At 40.6% G+C, this 20,643-nt stretch overlaps 1 protein-coding gene across 2 annotated transcripts in view; it reads left to right on the forward strand.

The window, feature by feature from the left end:
- Positions 1-20,643, forward strand: part of sema4ba (sema domain, immunoglobulin domain (Ig), transmembrane domain (TM) and short cytoplasmic domain, (semaphorin) 4Ba) — an 81,988-nt gene that overhangs the window by 57,736 nt on the left and 3,609 nt on the right. For both annotated transcript variants that reach the window (XM_046393073.1, XM_046393070.1), the window contains exons 2-14: positions 3,172-3,591; positions 12,421-12,581; positions 12,756-12,818; positions 13,278-13,376; positions 14,226-14,337; positions 14,585-14,701; positions 14,978-15,135; positions 18,307-18,488; positions 18,898-19,048; positions 19,383-19,593; positions 19,718-19,833; positions 20,241-20,398; positions 20,526-20,617. In XM_046393073.1, coding sequence (XP_046249029.1) covers positions 3,474-3,591; positions 12,421-12,581; positions 12,756-12,818; positions 13,278-13,376; positions 14,226-14,337; positions 14,585-14,701; positions 14,978-15,135; positions 18,307-18,488; positions 18,898-19,048; positions 19,383-19,593; positions 19,718-19,833; positions 20,241-20,398; positions 20,526-20,617 — 1,738 coding nt within the window. In that variant the 5' untranslated portion in view covers positions 3,172-3,473. The remainder of the gene's footprint in view (positions 1-3,171; positions 3,592-12,420; positions 12,582-12,755; positions 12,819-13,277; positions 13,377-14,225; positions 14,338-14,584; positions 14,702-14,977; positions 15,136-18,306; positions 18,489-18,897; positions 19,049-19,382; positions 19,594-19,717; positions 19,834-20,240; positions 20,399-20,525; positions 20,618-20,643) is intronic.

Consider the following 20,643-nt stretch of genomic DNA (forward strand, 5'->3'; position numbering starts at 1 on the left):
GTACCATCATTCAAATAGTGACACTTTTGCATTCCACTTATTTTCCACCCAGAAGCACAAGATATTTTCATTTCCACTTAGGATGTCCTCCTCACTTTTCAGAATTCTAATTTGTCACCTTCACTTACACTCACTCTAGACATGTAATGTTATTTATCCTCATGTAAAGACACTATTGAACATCTATCTAGAGCTAAGGCAGCAAAAGACAGTCTTCCTGAGACAACAATTTATTTGATGAGACTAAAACTGTATGTCAGTCTTAAAAACGTGCTTCATTTTATTTATCTGTGTTTTTGTTTATTTTGGTTACCTATGTTGATGTGGCATTACCTCTTGCTGTTATCAGTTCTAATAATAATAACCTGCGGTAAAAATTTTGAAATCATATGCAGGTATGTCAAGCTTATCTGATAAGGCTGATGTGTTGCTGGAGGGGGACATAGAAAGAAACTAGGAAGATTTCGGAGATCATAGACCGAGAGAGACGGGAGAGAATCATCCGTAGCCAGAGCACACTATCACGTCTGTGTAGGGAGTGAAAGGGATGATTCAGTTTATGCATCATGCAGGAGAGAGTGGTGAAGTGCAGAGTTGCATATAGATTTCTGTGCTGTCAGAGGGGCCCTTGTTCTCTTACTCACACTCAGTCGAGCTCCCTCTCTCTCTCTCTCCCTCTCTCTCTCTCTCTCTCTCTCTCTCTCTCTCTCTCTCTCTCTCTCTGCACCTCAGTAGGATTCAGCTTGATGCATGCAGGCCTCTTTTTCTGTCTGTCACCCAAACCCAGAATTAATGTCAGCTTCACTGTTTCTTGGTCAAGTGGATTCTCACTTTGAATCGTCCCACACAAAGGACGCTAATGATGCTCATGGCCGACCTCCTTGTCTGTTGCATGTTACAGTCCACTGACATCACGTAAGCTGCTGGCAGGGTGCATTCTCCAAAATATTTCAGTCAAGGACCGAGTCTGGATTTTCCAAAGCAGAAGCCTCTCATAACCTTGTCTGCTTTTTTCATCACGATCATTAAGAGTCACAGTGCTGCTGCTGTAGGCTGAATTTCTTCAGTTCCTTTCATTGCTTTTTCAAGTCTGGCCAGTGGTAAAAGAAATCATAGATTCTGATTTATTGGCTCTGCTGTTGGCATAATTTTAAAAATTTTAACGATTGTAAATAAAATGGCCTATTTCGAACAGCTTAACTCTGAAGAAAAAGACCTGATTTTTTTATTCCTCCTTTTGGAGACTGAATTGACACTCTCTATGCATGTTTCTTATATTAAAGTCTTGTGTGTGTGTGTGTCTCTAATGCTGTAGAAATAACCCTCTTTGTGTCTTGTTCTCTGGCCTTTATCATGGCCTTCCTGCTCCTCCAAATGTCATCCTCCCAGCTCAGATTTGGAGATGTCTGTGTTTGCACTAAGTGTCAGACTGCTTATTGACTAAGAGTCAGGAGCCTCTTGATAGAACACAGGAATAGCTCCACTCACTACTTTTTGCTATTGATTGCCATACCTCACATGAAACTGAATCTTCTGTTGGTTTCATTTAATGAGGGGGCTCCCTGTGGCCACTGTAATGGACCGTTTGCAGTTGTAACTGGGTTGTGTGTATTGAATTTCCCTTCACGTCTTGCTATGTTCACTTAATCAGTATCACTGAAATGCCCCATAACTCCATTATTCGTATAATAGCTGTCTTGTGGATTTGTTCTGGTGATTTTTTAAGAATTGTTGTAGGCGTTGTGGATAAAGGAGTTTGCCAGTGTCAACCCTTGAATGATTTGAACTGAGCAGCAGGCCTATGCAAATATTTAACCAGTTTCCTTTGGCTTTGGACACTTTTATCTAAACTGAAGTCTTCTGTGACCTGTGGGAATCTAAATATTTTACAGTATCAGAGGTTGTAATGTATATACACCATTTCTCACCACTCACTAACTGAGCTGAAGTTCAACCGAGGAAAGCTATGGGGCAGAAACTCCTGTAATTCCTGAGCAGGTTCCAAGAAATTTCAACTTTTTTTTTTCTTTCCTGTGCAGGTACAAACAGTTCAAATGTGGAGATTATGGCTTTCTGGGAGTGTAAGGTTGTTTGTCAGTCTCAGACACTATCAAATTATCCTGACCTGAGCACTGTGCTCAGACAAGTTCTGAAGCAAAGCAAAGCTGTTAATGATATTACTATAACTATTGTCATATCACTTGCTGAACAGAAACTGAAAACATTACCAACTTCAGAGGAAGTTTGTTTGAGCCCCACAGATGGAGAAAGTGGACTTTGTGGTTTTGTCTTTGGGATTGTTCTGTAGCCAGATTTTTGTTGGTGTCCAGATAGCCATGTGTTGTTCGTTCCCCATCAAATCACCAATGCAGCATGTTGATTCAGAGTTACAGTCAGTTACAGTCACAGTCAAGGTAAAAGTCTCAAACCATCCATTACTCTTGGGATGAGATTTGGAGGGGTGGAAATAAGAATTTCTGTTTTGTTTGCATTTAACTGTAACTAATTATCTGCTTATATGGCATTCAGGTAGGTATTTAAAACTGACAATTTGGCAATGTCATTAAATTTAAACAAAACATATAATTGAATATCATCAGCATAGCAGTGTTAGGAGAAACACTATATAGACAAAAGTATTGGGACAACTGACCATTACACCAACAGGGACTTTAGTGACATTGCATTGTAAATAGATAGACAGCTTTTCAGCTATAACAGCTGCCGCTCTCTGGGAAGGCTTTCCTGTGGGTATTTTTGTCCATGCATGCAGTACAGCAATAGTGAGGTCAGGCACTGATGTTGGATGAAAAGGCCTGGCTCACAATCTCCATTCCAGTTCAACCCAAAGGTGTTTGATGGGGTTGAGGTCAGGGCTCTGTGTGGGCCAGTCAAGTTCTTCCACACCAAACTCATCCAACCATGTCTTTATGGAACTTTGCTTTGTGCACTGGGTCACAGTCATGCTGGAATAGAAAAGGTCCTCCCCCAAAGTTGGAAGCATAGCATTGTCCACTGCCTGGCCCAACCCCTGAAAAACAGCCCCCATGACGAGATGTGTGAGGATACTTTTGTCTATATAGCGTATCTTTAAAATGTTTTATTATCTGTCCAAGGAGAAGTTTGCTTATAAAAATCACTAATTTGAATGTTGTTCCTTCATTTTTGCAGTTCTCAGCTGAGGCCCTGTGGTGGTGTGTACACATGGAGGCTGATCAGTGGACGCTTTCTGTCTTGTTCTGAGGTCACGGACTGTCCTTCAACCAGGATCAAGTCTTCTGCAAGTTCAAAGGAGTGCCCGAACTTTGTGACAGTGCACAGACCCTCCATTCAAGGAGCCTCTAGCTGCAGGAAGAGAGCGAGCGGGAGAGAAAATAAACAAGTCTTTAAAAAAAAAGAAACAACGCTCTTCATGAATTCCCCAAAAACCTGAAAGGCAAATACTGCAAGTTGGCTGGTGGTCTTGAGGAGGCATGTGGACAATGAGTATGGCTTGGCTCTGTCTCCCGGCCTACACTGTCCTCCTTGTTAGTTACTTTCATATAGCCGTCACGGAAAATGATGTCACTCCACGCCTCACCTTCTCCTACTGTAAGTCTTATCAGTTTCTTGACTATAAATTTAAACTGTTGCTTTCTCTTGCTCTGTATAGTAAAGCTGCTGCAAGCTCACGGCTGACCAGAGATAAAGACTTTACACAGTAGCATAATCTTGGAATTTGTATATCTGGTCAACAGAAACAGCAGCTGTTTTCTGTTAAACTATTGACTATTTAGTATTTTTTTGATTGCAACACTTACTTACCTACATTTTACACTCTCCCACCCTGCCTACAGGACTGATTATGTAATTCCCAGTGGCGTCCCTGTTCATTAACTCTGTCCATTGAAAAAAATCAATATGCTTCATACAGTATGTGTCCTTTGCAAGAGCTAAAAGGATTTGGATGGGTGAAATGGTGTTTGTCTTTGCCATAATGATTTAAAATCCATGTAAATCCGCACTGTCAATGGCAGCTCCATCAGGGTGGCTCTGTCGAGTACCTACAGGTCAGACATCATTGCAAAACGAACAGGCCTATTGTGCTGCGACATACTAAGGGCAGTTTGACATAGTCTCACAAACACTGAGAGCTGCTGCTTTTATTTGTACACTTTTTATGTTTGCTTCCACGATGTCACACAATCCAGTCAGAATAGAAACACAACAAACATGCTTGTCACAACTCACCCTTACAATATTGTTCAGCCTTTTGTGCACCATGATTTTCTCTTGTCATGTGTCTTAGCTACTAGTGCCAAGTAGTGATTTTATCATCACTTGCATTTAATTATTCAAATGATCTAACAGTGCATTTGAGATGACAAGTTGGATTTAAACATTTATTGTGCCTTAGTAGTTTCACTGAAAATTAAACAGAATGGAGGATTATGAGATCAATGCGGACTTTCAGTGATTTAACTGCAGTTAGTGATTCAGGCATCATTAGAGTCTTAATGTCAGAGAAGATTGTGTTGATAGATCTCTTAGTAATCTATTATAGACATGGATGAAACTTCCAGTATGGGACTAATTTTGAGTCAGGCAATCTTTCAAATAGGTCAGCCACTTTGCCTGTCTAAGCCTGTAGTTTCCCTCATGTAGGACCTCTATACCAACAGGTAATCTCTCTCACCTGCCAGCCTCAACAAAGCCCACAGCTCAGCTCTAGTAGAACATTTCACAACAACACACACTATCTATCATTCAGTGAAAAGACACGCTACATTCACACTTCATCCTGTTTTGATGGAAAGATTTGCTTTTTAGGCGTGCAGCCAGTGTTAAACAACACCATAAAACATAGAAAATCCCACATGTCAGAAGCCTTGAAAACTACCCTGCATGTATGTGCTATAGATTCAGTATGGCTGACTTATCTTGACATGGTTAAGGGCAAGTGACTTCAAATTTACGTGGTGGCTTACGCAGTAAGTCTGACATTTAGATATCTAAATAGACTGAACTCCCTGATGGACCACTTTTGAAGTTTTAGATTTTGATTTTAGGCAAAAACCGAGCTTCATCCTGCTGATGAAGGTTAGCCAGGCCTGGTGAGAGAATTTGCCTTGCTGTGGTAATGTTGGTTCTGCTACACTGACATTTTCCAGCCACCCGCAGAAGGGCTTTGTCACATTATATTTACTGTAACAAAGCAGAATGCAGAGCTGCGGGCCTCAGGGACCTGAACTTTATACAGCAGAAAGGGCCTGGTCTTGTGATGGTTTCTGGTCCTCTCTGTCCTATCTGGATGCCAGTTAGCTTGACGGTTAACAAGCCTTAACCTCGAGAGTATGGGCGAGCTGGAACTGCTTGAGTGCTTCTTATCCAGTAACATTTTTGTAGACCAACGTCCCCTCCTCTTCTGTCTTGCCCTCTCTGTCCCTTGGTCTCTGCTTCTGCCTTAATGAAGAGGGTAATCTGCCATGAATAATGAATGGGGATTTGTATGTGTTATGGTGTGAACACTTGTCTGGTTCTCATTATGCGCCTATCAGGGCGGATCATGGATTCAGGGAGTAGAGCCTGCATCTGCTTTTCTCTCTGCTTTTGTTCCAGCCTTTAATGCATACCACACTGAATGGCTTAGTGTGCTGGAGCACTATTTCTTAAAGGCACACCTATAAGCCGTTTACGTTCCCTGTCTTCGCTTGTTGATCTTTTCAGCTCTCTGCTAGACACCATTTGAGTGTGGACAGTCGTGCTTTAATGTTATTTAGGGGCCGTGCCCACGGCCCCACTGGGAGTAAAAAAATTTTAATTATTTAAAAGCTGTCCAGTCTACACCAGTCAAATTAACCACTCTCAAGTAATTCAGAATGACAGCAGTGTCAAGTGAGATAACAGTTTTTCAATACTGTGTTGGTGCCACATTGCTTAACAGCAGTTCTTAATGGTATGAATGCTGAAACACACTCCACTTGCTTAAATCCATGAGATTACACCAATATGGAAAGTCATAGTAACTGATTGTTTTCTGTTATGACTTAGTTTGCATTATTATTGCTTTGATTTACTGAACAATAATGTGACCAAGACTGGGGCTCATCAATGGCAGTTGGTGTTTTTATAAAGCAAAAATGCCAAACAAGTCTGGACCCGGGTCCAGCATCTTTGCTGCTCCTCAATATTATTATGTTACAAAATTAAATATAGTTGGATGTCAGATGAGAAGACACACTTTGAAGGAGTCACGTTGGGATTTTCAAGCTGCTTTAAGAACACTTCAACTGTGTCTTTGTTCTTACTGTAAATACACAGCATGGAGTCAGGGCAGTCAGGTCAGAGTGCTGTTGCACAGTTAAAACCATGCCATAACCTCATGTACAGTCTTTTTGTTCAAGATGCTGCAGCCCTGATCTGGGGAAGGGGTCATGGTGAGTTTCTGATGAACCAACAGCTGGTTTACATTATTGTGGTTAATCTGGGGTCACCTTGCATTGCTCCCTGACCGTCAGATCGCCCTGTCAACATTTTCCATGGGAAAAAGGTTCCTTTAGAGCTGAGGTGCAGGCTCTTTTACACACTGCAGGTTTAATAGATTTGGATGAAGCTGTTTTATTTTAATGTTTAAAGATTAATTAGTTTCTATCCACCAATAAACTGCACCACCAAAGCCTGTTATTGCTTATCCCTGCTGTGTGTATACGTAATGCACATACCTTATCTCTTGCACTTTACAATTTCCTTGGCTTTTACAGTATTTGAAGCATTTACAATCTTACTTTCTCAACACCATTTCCTGAAGCTGTGTTCAAAATTGCCACCAATCTAAGCATTAGCATTTTGCATGGGAGACAATCTCCTGCTAATGAGATGCAGCCCCACAAGTTACCAATGCAAACAGCAGGCTCACAGTTTGTCTAATGAATCTCCCAGTGAATTGACCCTCTTGGCTTGTTGTCTTAATGCATTTCAGATGCTTTAGTCTCCGTCCTTCAGCTTCCCAGGTCTACTCTCCCACACAATTACCCATTCAGTAGCAGGTCTTTATAGCTAGTTTAAAATTACTTGGGATAATTTAGTTAGCGCTCCACTGTGGCCTGTGTTCTGTCTTCATGTCAACAGACAATGCGACCGTAGTGGGAGTTCTGGCATCGGTCTGACGGTGAGCCCATGGGACTCCTGTTGGCACTGCGGCTTCCTGTCCAGTGGTCATTGCTTCACTCCTAGCAAAGGGTCTTCAACACTTCATCTCAATTGGATTTATGGGGGTTCATCTGTTCTATCCTAAGCAAAGACCTTGAACAAGTAAACTTGGTAGATGAAGACAATAAAAAAAACAGTTTGTCCCTGACGTGTCTTTGCTCTGCCTGAGTAAGTTCTTCCTTACTTCTGGAAAGTATGACTCTCCCTTGTGTCTTTAATTTTCACAATCTTATTGTAACGTTGAGGTATTTCAGCTGAAATGTCAGTCCTTCTTTTAACAAACAATTCAAATGAACTGCATCACAGTTTCCCACTTTGGACGTCAGGGATATATTTTACTTGTCCTTTTCACTTTACTCGTTTTTTTTTTTTTTAATCTTTAAGAGAGGTAAGCTGGTGCCACAAAATTAATTAATGTAAGTAATCTTCCTTTAATTAAGGAAGAGTCAAATCATACTACCTTCAAGCCAATGGCTAAACAGTGACTGCTAGCATCATATATTAGTATAGTAATATAGTATTGTTTAACAGAATATCTTCAAACTGTTGATGTCAAAAAAACAAACAAACAACAAAAACAACCCAGTTTTCAACTCTGTGAAGAAATATTTTTGCAAACTATGCACCAATGAAATTAGAAACTTCTTAGACGTCATCTTTGCGTCGAATTCAGGAACTCTTTCTTATTTTTAGTGTCGACAATCATTCTTGGGTCTCAGCACACCGAAGAGTTTGTTGCACAGTAAATTGCCACCCATACAGCACAGTTGCTTGCAACTATGTTAGCAAACAAGAACGGGTGCTTTAAATGAGGTATGCAATCGTCTGATCTCCTGAACATACAGCTGTAAGAGCTGATAAAGCCAGCCCCCTCATTAGGGAGGGCGCTGATTGAATCAGCCTGTTGTAGTTGCCCTACAAAAGAAGGCACTTAGATCTTTGTCACCAAAGGACAAATTACTCCACGGTTCCCCTCTAGAGGGGATCTTCCACACTTTCAATTATCTTTCTGCTTTTTTTTTTTTGGACACATACCCATCAGGAAATCAGCTGCAAAAATGTAAAAGGATTCCTTTAAGCCCAATATAATTAATATCCCCTTTAAATAGATTAGCAAGCCAGTCTAGGCGAGTATTTCAATCCATTTAGCAGTGGCATTTGCAAAAATTACTTTTAATTACATAATAATGGCAATGATCCCGTATTGCTTACAGCTGCCAGTGGTTTAACCACTTGGTGTGCTATTTGTGCACCTCTATAAAGGGTCAGAGAAGTGCTCTAAACCAGATGGAGCTGCTCTCTCTGGATTGGAGGTCTGGTGACGGTGATAGTGAGGAGTAAAGTTATTGACCTATTTTCCTATCTTTTCATGTTGCACCTGTTTGACTTCTGACCTCTGACTCTGTGTTTCCACCGTCTGTAAAGCAAAAAAAAAAAAAAAAGAGCAGAATGTAGTTTTATATCTTGTCCATACCTTCATCTTCACTTACATTATCTGAAAAATGTAAAGATTAACCATAAGCTCCTTTAACAGATACAAAATTCAAAATTACAAAAAAATAAGTAGACAATTAAAGATTATTCATGCAGACAGTTGCAATATTTTGCTTCTGAAAGTTATATTACCTCCCAAAAACAGAGGTAAATAAAATTTTAGTTGTGGCGTTCAAAAGAATTTAAAAAATGGACAAAGTGGATAAACGCAAAAGTAATAGGTCTTTCCAGAATGTGATCCCAGAGTAGGTATATGAGATTCTTCTATAAAAAGTGATTCCAGTAACAACTATGTTGACTGCGAGGTCTGTAAATTTTCCAATTTAAATGGCCATCATTCTTGAAAAGTCAGGCTACTGTCGAGTTCCACTGGCAATTTATAAACTCTTTGAGAACCACAGAATAAAACTCACTCACCTTATTTGTATTGAAGTGTTACCTTAATACCTTGGCAGACAGAAGTAAGAAAAAAAGCAAGAGAGACAAGGTTTCTGACAAAGTGAAAATGAACTATACTGTGCGTTGCACATCTTAAGTAGTAGCATGATGGTCACTTGGCTGCGCTGTCCGACGCCCTGTCTCCGTGGCGGCTGCAGATACTAACTGTTTTTTCCAGTCTTAAATGCTTCCACTGAACTCTTGTGTCCGTTTCCCCCTTCCTGAAGTGCACCACAACATTTCTAGAGGTGCATTGTCATGAAATGGCCCCTCAGGAATCAACCTCAGACAATTAAAAAACAATAGAAGGGATTCTGTAAGAGACTGTGGCGGATGTGGCGGGGAAGGTAGTACAAGTTCAAATATACTCATCAGCTGGTTTTAGCTCTGCACAGTGTTTGACCTGTGGGAGTCATCTTGTCTGGGTTTTGTGGTCTCAGGCCTGTGTTTTTGCTTATAACTTCCCATCAGCAAATTATTTCAATATTACTGAGTGAAAAATCATTCATTTTAATGCTCGTGCAGAAAATCGGGATATTCATATTGTTGTTAGGGTAGAAACTTATTAAAACTAAAGGTTACACCTGTAACCCAGGTTCTCTGGTGGCAGAAAGGATGTTGTTCTTCACCTTTTCTGTATCTTGCTCTTTTTTTAGCTTATGTTGCAGACTCTATAATCAAAACAATTAGCTCAAAGACATTATAAGTCGTTCATATGATTAAAGCAACTTTAAGCATCTTGAGGCGATGTGAACCCGTCATTTTTTAAACCGCTCGATTCTTTAAGCATATCTTTAATTAAGACAGAAGGCAGGCAAAAGTTAATATTAGAATGTAACGTTTAGCATTTACCTACCCCTCAGTGGAATAAAGCACTGTAAACCCATACAAAGTCTATACATAAAGATGATTAATGTTTTCCTGAAATTGTAAATGGAAAGCTTTGTGTGGTTGCAAACCCTCCTGGATCTCTTTAATGATACTCAGTTAGGGGTCATATTGTTTTTCTGTGGTTGTTAAGTATGGCAGTGGTGATGTGACTCCAGAGAATAATTGTGTAGACATCCTTCTCTGTGAAAATCCCTCAAAGCTTTTGTTTTGGTTCAGGCTTTGGCCTTTGTGTCTCTCTCTCCGTAAATCACAGTTAAACTTGCCCAAGGCTCTGCAGGGAGGAAAAAAGGGGGAAACCATAGTGGCACGGAGCAGCACTCCATTTATCCTGTAATGATAGTGAAAAGGAGAGCGAGAACAGCCCCAGTGGGTCCATGTACAGTACGTAGAGCAGAGCCTCTTGTGGTTTTACGGACAGGTTTAACTACAATATGGCTGTCTGTTGCTGTAGTGACGGGCTGCTTTTAACATGTTGTTTTCCCAAAAGAGAGGAAGTGTCTCAACCCTCCTGTACCTACCCACTGAGGTGAGGTTATATCAGGTCACATGTACTACAGGGTACGTACCACATAGTGTGCTCATTATCAGTACAGCTTAATGACACCTTACTATATCTGGACTGAATTAGTTTTATGTCGGGAATTGTAATTATCACCACCAGCATGGGTGGTTTTATTCTAGTATAAATCTGTCTGGAGAATGAAAATGCAGTGCAGATTGCCTCATGGGGTCAACTGACAATAGTACAACTGACTTTGCCTTCATTTAGTAGTGTATTCTGTTTTTGTTGACTCGTAGAAATTTTGTGACATCTTTTGAGTGTTTTCAGGGTTTGGAGGGTGTGGAGTCTGAATAGGATGAATGTTGTTTTTTGTTTTCGATAATGAATTTAAGAGATTAAATGTTAGCTACCATGAGCGGTCATTCCCACCTTCACAAAGCAGATAAGAAAGTTTGGTGTGCTGTGTAAAGTTATACTGGTGCAGCACATTTTTACATTTTGGGCCTGGTTCATTTATTTTTCGATTGGTAATAACAAATCATATCAAATTGAGTGATATTATTATTATTATTATTAAATTTTGTAATTGCTAATTCAATTTTTAATACTTGATTAAAAAGTGTCTTTTAGGACATTTTGGTTTCAATTGGGGTGCATTCTCTTAAATTCTGTGTCTTTTGCCTGATTTGGTTTTTAATTAGTTGAACAAGTCATGAAACCCAAGAGTCAAGAGGAGGTCCCAATTAAAATATTATTGTCTGTGGGGAGGATCTTATTTTATTATTATTTTTTTTTAGTGAAATGTTTCGACCCCATCCACCCATCCCAGTCTACAGCTCTAGCCAACATTCCTCTACTAACATAAACTCACATCACTGAGTAAAATAATATTAGAGGGCCTCGCTCAATAAAATAAATTGAGTACTTTGGTCTGTTATTTTTACCTCATTCGCCACTTCACAGGGGCAAAGGTCCCATATCAGAGCCTCAGTCACGTCAAGTTTCCATCAGCTCCCTGCTTCTGTGTATGCTGGCATGCAATTAAAGCAAGTTGTTCAAGCTGGGCCAACAGTGAAAGCCTGTGGGCTGCTGCAAACCTGAGATACACATAGGCCTTTAAAGCAGTGATTAGGAGAGCTGATGATTTAACCCTTGGCTTCAGTCAGGAGGTGTTAATATGGTTGGAGCAAACCATTCAGTTACTGTAAGAGGAATATGAGGAATTTTCTCACCCTGATGGAGAAGAAGAAGAAGAAGAGGAAGGATGAACTGACGGGATTTAGAAGCTGGAGTTGCAAACACACAAATAACCACAGACGCATTTATTTCTTTTCATTTATTTATTCTTCCTCGGGTGTATTATTACCACATGAGCCCCAAGTCTTTAGTTGTGCTGTAGGCTCTCCTGTAGTAGGTATATTGTGTACGGAGTCAAACTTCACTCACAGTGTGAGCAGTGAAACAGACTGAAATTACTTCAAGCTTTTATATACAACTAGAGCATTCGGGTGGCCAAAATGTACTGTTTAATAAAGGCAAAAATGCCAGAAAAATGCTTTAAAAGGGTGTTTTCATTCATTTGGGACAATGTATGGATGTTTTCTGGGCTGTGCAGTCGTCATGAGAAACAAGACATTTAAGTGAGGCTTGTCAGGAGCGACCGGCTGAGCTAGCGAGTCTGACTGAGACAGAATATCTACAGTATATTTGTGATGTGTATCACGCTTTGTGTCCACACTTTAAACATCTTCAGTGCTTTCATTTGCGTAGTCAAGTGCCTTTTTCAATTTTTTTGTCTTTGGCTTTTATCAGTCCTGTTGTGCTTTATGATATTCACTTTATATTATAGAAAAACTCATGAGTTGCACATTCTGACTTTTCCTCTGTCTCTGTTTGTTTCTGTTCAGATGCAAAGGAGAGGACAACCAGAAGTTTCTCAGTCGACGGGGTCTTCAACTACACCACTCTCCACCTCAGTAAAGAAGACAACATGCTGTACCTTGGAGCTCGGGAGATCCTCTTTGCTCTTAACCTCTCTGATATCAGTGCAGTCAAACTACAGAAAAATGTAAGAACCAATGATCTGTACACAGACCAGTGAGAATGAAGTTATAATAGAATCCCAAGGTACAACATGAATATGGTTGTTAATATGATATGGTCCTGGAAGTCCAAAGTAAATACAATCCACCTCACTGCATTATACCTACAGTGAGAGTCTCACGGTGTTTCTCTTCTGCAGCTCACATGGAAAACTCCACAGAGGAAGAGAGACGAGTGCAGTTTCAAAGGCAAAGACCTGCAGGCAAGTGGACTGCTGGAGTACAAGCTCAAGTAACTAAACTCAGGCCGCTCAAGCTGTATTTACATGACTGCAGGTGTGCCTCGTTGGTCAAGTTGACCATTGTTGCATGGCACTTTGGAAACAGATTCGGGGCACAACCCTGGAAATTTCCTCTCAAGTTGTAACTTTCCTTTCAAACAATGGATTTTTCCCTTTTAAACAAGGAAGTGTCCTCTATGACTCTTTCCTGTGTTAGCCCACTCCACTACCACTTTTATATGTAAACACACAGGCTTACACAGACCTGGTGAGTTTATCATTACTTATTAGTTAGGAGCGTTCAGGGAATCAATGTTTTGAAAATAGCTGAATGAAAAAAAAAATTCTCTTTCTTAAATACAGCCTAATCAGTTCTGCTCTAAAGAAAATGAAGTGTGGAAATGAATTTTCATGAAATTGTTTTCTGTGTCCCTAACACAGACGGATTGCTTCAACTACATCAAGATTTTACTTCGCATGAACAGCACTCACCTGTATGTGTGCGGAACGTACGCCTTCAGCCCCACCTGTGCTTACATAGTAAGTGTTTATATGAAACGGTCACATCTGCTGCAGTGACCTGCTGTGTGCAGCTCGACTCTACCTCTGCACTTCCTGTTTGGTTTCGATTAAGGCTGAATTTGAAACAACAATATTTGAAACAAAAACAATATTTTAGATACCCTGGCAGAAAGAAGAAGTTCTAGGTAGACAAAATAGGATTTTTTAATTTACTTATTTAAAATTAACACTCTGCTCACAGTCTTGTCTTGCAGGAAAAGTCACTGAACACACACAAACACATCTGTAATAATGTCTGCAACATTTGAAACGAATGGTATCTAAAAAGTATTGATACTTTCATACTTTTTGCAACCTTAGTTATGATCTAAGAAGCTGTGTCATTTGTTTTTTTGTTGTTGTTGTTGTTTTATAGAGAAGTTGATTATCCCTGATTCAGAAGTTTTTATGTGGCGTTTATTTATTAGGTTCTAGAGGAAGAGCATCTAAAATCTGATGCCTGCTGCTTCCTGCCTCTCAGCTCACTTAGCAGTCTGGCTGAGGCCCAGGCCCAATATACTGTATGTGCATTATTTTATTATCTCCTGTGCCAAAGGGAAATGGATGAAAATATTTAATGCATGTAATCAGATTATATAAGAATCGACCCAGTTTTCTATCCTTTTCTACAAATCTTTTAAAGCTTTTTAGAACAATCCAACACAAACATACAGGGATCTTCTCTGCTTCAACTTTACCCAAAGACTGAATACCTTTTCACCGCAGCACAGACAGACACCGGTGACTGTCAGAGCAGGTTATTGCGCTATTTTTCTATGAAGCATGTGACTTAGTGTGTGTGTGTGTGTGTGTGTGTGTGTTCTCCAGAAAACTGCAGACTTCTCCCTCGTCAAGAGTGATGCTGGTGAGATTGTTACAGAGGACGGACGAAGCCGCTGCCCCTTCAACCCTGAGTACAAATCCACTGCCATCATGGCTGGTAGGTCCCAGAATAGTTGTGAGCTGTCAAAAAAGTCAAGCTTTTTGTGTGTTTTTTTTTTTCATTATTTTATTATTTTTTATTTAGAGAAGCCGCTGTGGGAATCAGTAAAGTAACATGACACAAGTGGTTGATATGGAGACAAATTAGGGCATAACCTCTGGGTTTCATTACTGTGTATGACGCAGAAGTCCATTCCCTGGTGGTGAACACTGTGATTATGCTGGTCTTCTTCATTGCGTTGCAGATGGAGAGCTGTACGCTGGTACAGTCAGTAATTTCCAAGGAAATGAACCCATCATTTACAAGAGCCTAAGCCAAGGAACTTCTCTAAAAACAGAAAACTCACTCAACTGGCTTCAAGGTACAAGCCTTTGGTTGGAAGTTCATAACATAAAAGTTATATATATATCATTTAATAACAAAAACTGTTTGTGCCGGACTTGCTGTCTGAGACCTCTAGAACTTGACACCATCGTGCAAAGTATGTAGATGAAAAGTGTTTACGTGCAAGTCCCTGATGTAATTGAATTTTCCATTTTGTGTATTGCTGTCAGAGCGAACAGGGACTTCTGTCCCTGGATGCCTGAATTGCACATACTGCTGCTTGACACTATTTTTCACGTTGGTTTTCTTTCAGACCCGGCCTTTGTTGGCTCTGCTTACATACAAGAGAGCCTGCCCAAGGGCAACGTGGTGGGCGACGACGATAAGATTTACTTCTTCTTCAGTGAAGCAGGAAAGGAGTTTGATTTCTTTGACAACACCATTGTGTCACGCATTGCTCGCGTGTGTAAGGTGAGACATGCTTGAAGGCAGAGGGATCATCTAAATGGAACCTGTATGTATCTATCAAACCACTGTGCATTTCATGTGTGTTTGTGTTCCGTATATGCTCCTACACAGACATAAATGGAGGCTTCTGAAAGCTTCTGAAAGCTTCTGAAAGCTTCTGAAAGTGTAAATATGATGAGTCTTTCTCGGCAGTGACGCAGGTTCTTTTGTTACAGAAAAACATTCCTCTTGCATGTTTTCTTCTGTTTGATTCTTTTTCTCCAGATCCTCTCCTCCCTCAATTCTTATCATGTTTCACCAAATATTTGTGTTCAGACAGGGCTCGGTAGCCAATGGCATAGGATTAGCACAAGATCCATGCACAGACATGGATTATCACCTTGCTGAAATACTTCAACTCAGGGCTTTTTAAACAAAATGGAGGACCTCACATAGCATTTGTTAATCAATTCTGTAAACATCATAATATCACAAAACAGTTCTCAAGATTAGGACGCGGCTTGTCTCTGCCAAAGCAACCATGTTAATTACAGTCCAGAGATTGAAAAATATTAGCCGACAGTTTGACATTCAGACAAAATACGCTATATAGACAGACTTTTCAGGAGCTGGGTTCGACCAAGACATTTTGGACAATACTATGCTTCCAATTTTATAGCAACAGTTTGGGAAGGCCCTTTTCTATTCCTTCTCTAGCCAGCATGACTGCGACCCAGTGCACAGAGAAGTCCCAAAGTCCATAAAGACATGGCTGGATGGGTTTGGTGTGGAAGAACTTGACTGGCCCACACAGAGCCCTGACCTTAACCCCATCAAACACCTTTGGGAGGAACTGGAATGGAGATTGTGAGCCAGGCCTTTTGGTCCAACATCAGTGCCTGACCTCATGAATACCGAACTGCATGAATGGACATACATTTCCACAGAAACACTCCAAAATCTTGTGGAAAGCCTTCCCAGAAGAGCAGAAGCTGTTATAGCTTATAAAGCTGTCAAGAATGCAATCTCATTAAAATGCTTTTGTCTCTATAGTGTATGTCAGGTTAGAGTCATTGTGTGAGGACAATCTTTTTGTATTTCAAACTTGTCCTGTGACACCATTTAAATTTTTATTTTTTTATTTTTTTGAAGTTGATCACAACATTTTAGGAATCAATATAGAGAGCCAGCATAGTTTTTTTTTTTTAATTTATTTTATTTTCAGTACCAACTCCCACTGTGTGTCTGACAGTCACCCTGCTGTCATGTAAAGACAAGACACCACCTACAGTTTGTGCATCAGATATAAACCCTGAGGTGATACCACAGAAAGCCCAGCTGTGAGTCACATCCCTGTTTCACCGAGACACTGCCCACTGGGTTAGTTTCTTTATCTTCATGCAATTGTCCACTCAATTTTTTCAAACTTCCAATTGAATAAAAAAAAAAATCTTTCCAGTTAGCAGAGTTATATAAGTATTGACTCATTTAGCATGTTGATAATGTTTATGTGCTGAATATAAAGTAGCCTTGTACATATCACCCTTTATGGGAGTCTGCTTCCCAGACATATTTAAAAAGGTTTTAAGAATGTAGAACAAAGCTTTAAAACTGCTCAAAACACAGATGGTGTCACTTCCTTTAAATAATACTGTATAGCGATCCCTGTTCAAACAAATGGTTACCAAAAATTCAAATCCTGTCCCTTGTTTGGCTTCTTATGTTGGCTGCTGTTCCCCTCTTTGTTGTTTATTCAGGTGTTTAGTACACAGGTTCCACTTGGCTAAGGCTAACTATGGAATGATAAACAATGTTTTGCCTGAAACAAACAAAACAAAGCATGCTCTCATTTGCAGGATTGTTCAGTTTCCCAGAGAGAAGTCATTACTGCCTACATGTTCATGGCTTTTGAGTAGCCTTTTGAACAGGAGATGCTTTTACAAGGGATTAATGAACGGGATGCATTTGCTTCAATTATTCAGAAGTCAGTTTAAGCACAGACTGGCATTAAATTATGAAACTCGATTCAGTCAGGAGGACTAGAGAATATACTGTATGTTGCTCATTATCTGCCTTGGTTACTACAATAATTAATTACCTCAGAAGCTCAGTGCTGGTCATGTGTCATTTCTCCTTCCATCCAGGACATTTCCTCTGATTAATGTAATACTAAAGTGGACTCAGATGAGGCTTCACGTTAAAAGGTTTTATGTATTTTAGATCATTTAGTGCTTCTCTTTGGTTCTCTGCTCTGTACATTTTTAAAACTGCAGCAGCCTCCAAAAGCCAACTTTCATCTTATTCGATCTATGACTGTGAGAAAATTGAAGTAATCGTTGCCATGTGCTGAATGGAAAAGACAGTGTGGTTGGTGAAGGAGATCACCATACCTTTATAATCCAGGTGTTTTTGTGTAAGCAAAACATCTGTAGTCACCTTCCTGAAGCCTGTAACTCCCTGTGGAACATAGTCTGTCCTGCAGTCATACATTACGTCCTGTAAATCACTTTCATTCTGAGGTTTAAAGATGTAGTTGCTTTCCAATTTGCCCAGATATCCTCCATGTCATGGAGGTCCCGCGCCACACGTCCCTTTGAAGGCTAGCGCCAAAGGCAGCGAATCACAGCGACAGTGACAGTGAAGACAGACTGTCGAGGAGCAATGCCTCTTTTTCTTTCATTTAAAAGCATTTGCCCCCCTCAAAGCCCCATGAGGGTTTTTTTTCTGTTTCTAAGCCAGTTGTGATGATGTATATTGTTTTCATGACCTAGAAGTCTGCTGCCTCAGGGTATATGTCCATTACAGACACAACTGATTTCGCTCATTAGGGTTTTACTGCGTGATGTTAATGTTTTTCAATCATGTCAGTTCAAACAGCTTCACCTTTGGACTTGGAGCTTTCTTTCTGTTTCTGTTTTTAGTCACAAAGAAGGCAGACAAAGATGGCAGAACTATTTCCCTAATATAATGCAATATGTATGTTATGGTATGTAAGTTATGCCACAGCAACATACCATATGGTGTACATTATTATTTCACGCCTTTTAGAAACCAGTCAGATCCCCTCAAATCAAACTGTTTTTTTCTGAGGCATTGGCTCCAGTCCCTACCTCACACAGGTGTCAGTCTTATATTCTTGCTCCCTCTACTGGTCACATGTGAAACAGCTCTACACCTGCAATGTCTGTGTTGCAGGGTGACATGGGAGGCGAGAGGGTCCTGCAGAAGAAATGGACGACCTTCCTGAAGGCTCAGCTCCTATGCTCGCTGCCTGACGATGGCTTCCCCTTCAATATAATCCAGGACATGTTCGTGCTGACGCCGAGTCCCGAGGACTGGAAGAGCACTGTGTTTTATGGAGTCTTCACATCTCAGTGGTGAGTTAACACATCGCCTAACTAATGTAGTGACACATTCAGATGTGTTGTGCAAATTTGGCACACATGAGGAAGAAAAATATCTCTTGGGGTATGCTATAAAAATGTTCTGACTGAAACTAAATTACAACCTTTGAAGACACCAAGGTCCTGCAATATTTTTAGTAATTCTGGTAGTCTTAAACTGTGCAATTACACACACATTGTTTTTATTTGTTTGACTGATTATCTTCAACATTTACTGTTTTAGGCAGAAAAACACAGTTACAGGAAAGTATGGTGTAATATTTTACTTTGCCAGATTTAGCTGCAAGTTCTGCATTCGCTGACCATGGTATTTCTAAAATTATTTAGCCTCAAAATAAATGATAATTCTGTATTGATAAGATGCTTGTTTCTGTCTTAAAAGGTATAAAGGCGCTTCAGGAAGTTCTGCGGTGTGTTCCTTCACTATGGACCAGGTGGAAAAGGCGTTTAATGGGCGATACCGCGAGGTCAACCGAGAGACACAACAGTGGTACACATACAACCATCCGGTCCCAGAGCCTCGGCCTGGAATGGTGAGTGCCTGCCTGCTGCCCTCTGCTGGAGAACCTGGAGACATTTACTTGTCAGCACATCGTATGAACAGGTTTCATAAATTCCTGTTTGCTCATCATTCGCATCCTCGATCTTGACTGTCGATCAAGGCTCAAACAGATATCTTTCGAGCTGGCGTCGTTCCCCACCTCTCCTCCTAAACAAGATTCTTATCAAATTGCTCTCGTTTTCATTTCCTGGCAGGTTTATTACTCAAGATGCTAAGCAAAAGAAATGTGCTGTGCAGCTGTAGTTTGGGTCACTATTCAATGTGACCGAATATATGTAAATGAGTTTGATGTGTTGCCTCCGCAGTGTATCACAAATGCTGCCAGGGAACAGGGCATCTCCTCCTCGCTGCACATGCCCGACAAGGTGCTGAATTTTGTCAAAGACCACTTCCTGATGGACAGCGTCATTCGCAGCCAGCCTCTCCTGCTAAAGCGCAACGTTCGCTACACGCAGATTGCTGTCCATCGAGTCCAGGCAGCAAAAAAGGCATATAATGTGCTCTTCATTGGCACAGGTAAAAACCTCGCACACAAACAAACTCATCAACCCCTTTGCAGCATCCGGTGTTACTTATTGGTAGCATTTCTAAACAGTCATAAAGAGCTTAATAATATTTCAAGTAATGGTTTGTATTCCAGATGATGGAAGACTTCATAAAGCCATCAATGTCAACAACAAAATGCACATTATTGAGGAGATGGTGCTCTTCCGTGATTCCCAACCAGTGCAACACATCGAGCTGGACACTGAAAAGGTATCATGCAGTGCTGAGAGAGAAAACAAACCCAGCCTGTTTTACAGAGTTTTTTTTTTTTTTACAGTGTGAACTAATGACAAGCTCAGTAAATGCATTTATGGGCAGTTTAGAGATTCCATGAGCCATGAAGAGTCACAGCCTGAAGCAGACCTCACGTTCAACGAGCTAATTACATACAACTTTCTCTCGGGGGATCTGCAAACAGCTGTGTTTTTAACAGCTGGAATTGTGACACTTCCTGAGTCCTGGCTTGTCTTTGATACTCGGCAAATAAATTCCTCGAAAAGGCTAGGTATATTTAGCTCAGGGTCGGACAAGGAAGATTCTGGATGAAATTAGTAACCCAGTAACTGTATTTGGAGCACTTCCTTCCCGTCCCATGCTTTGTCATCTGTCCTCCACAGGGTCAGCTTTATGTTTCCTCTTTCTCTGAACTGGTGGAGGTCCCAGTAGCAAACTGCACTAATTATCAGAGCTGCGGGGAGTGCATCCTCTCCAGGGATCCTTACTGTGCCTGGAACGGGAGGCAGTGTGTGGATATCAGACAGGCTCAACCAAGAAAGTATGCATCCTTCTGCAAAGTGATCCACATACTGTTTTGCAGCTGAAGTTTTTAGACAAATGCTTGTATAATATGTATGTAAAAGCATTTGAAAATCCCACTTTCTGATCAAATCTGTGTGTTTCAGTGCCTGGCAGCAGGATGTAGATGAAGCAGACACATCAGCTATTTGCAACAAGACAGTGCCAAGCCCACGGTTTGCTAAACCTCCTCCTACACGTGAGTCCACTCTTCTTCTCTGAACT

The sequence above is a fragment of the Scatophagus argus genome, chromosome 7 (genome assembly GCF_020382885.2).
Source record: "Scatophagus argus isolate fScaArg1 chromosome 7, fScaArg1.pri, whole genome shotgun sequence".
In the NCBI taxonomy this organism is placed as follows: domain Eukaryota; kingdom Metazoa; phylum Chordata; class Actinopteri; family Scatophagidae; genus Scatophagus; species Scatophagus argus.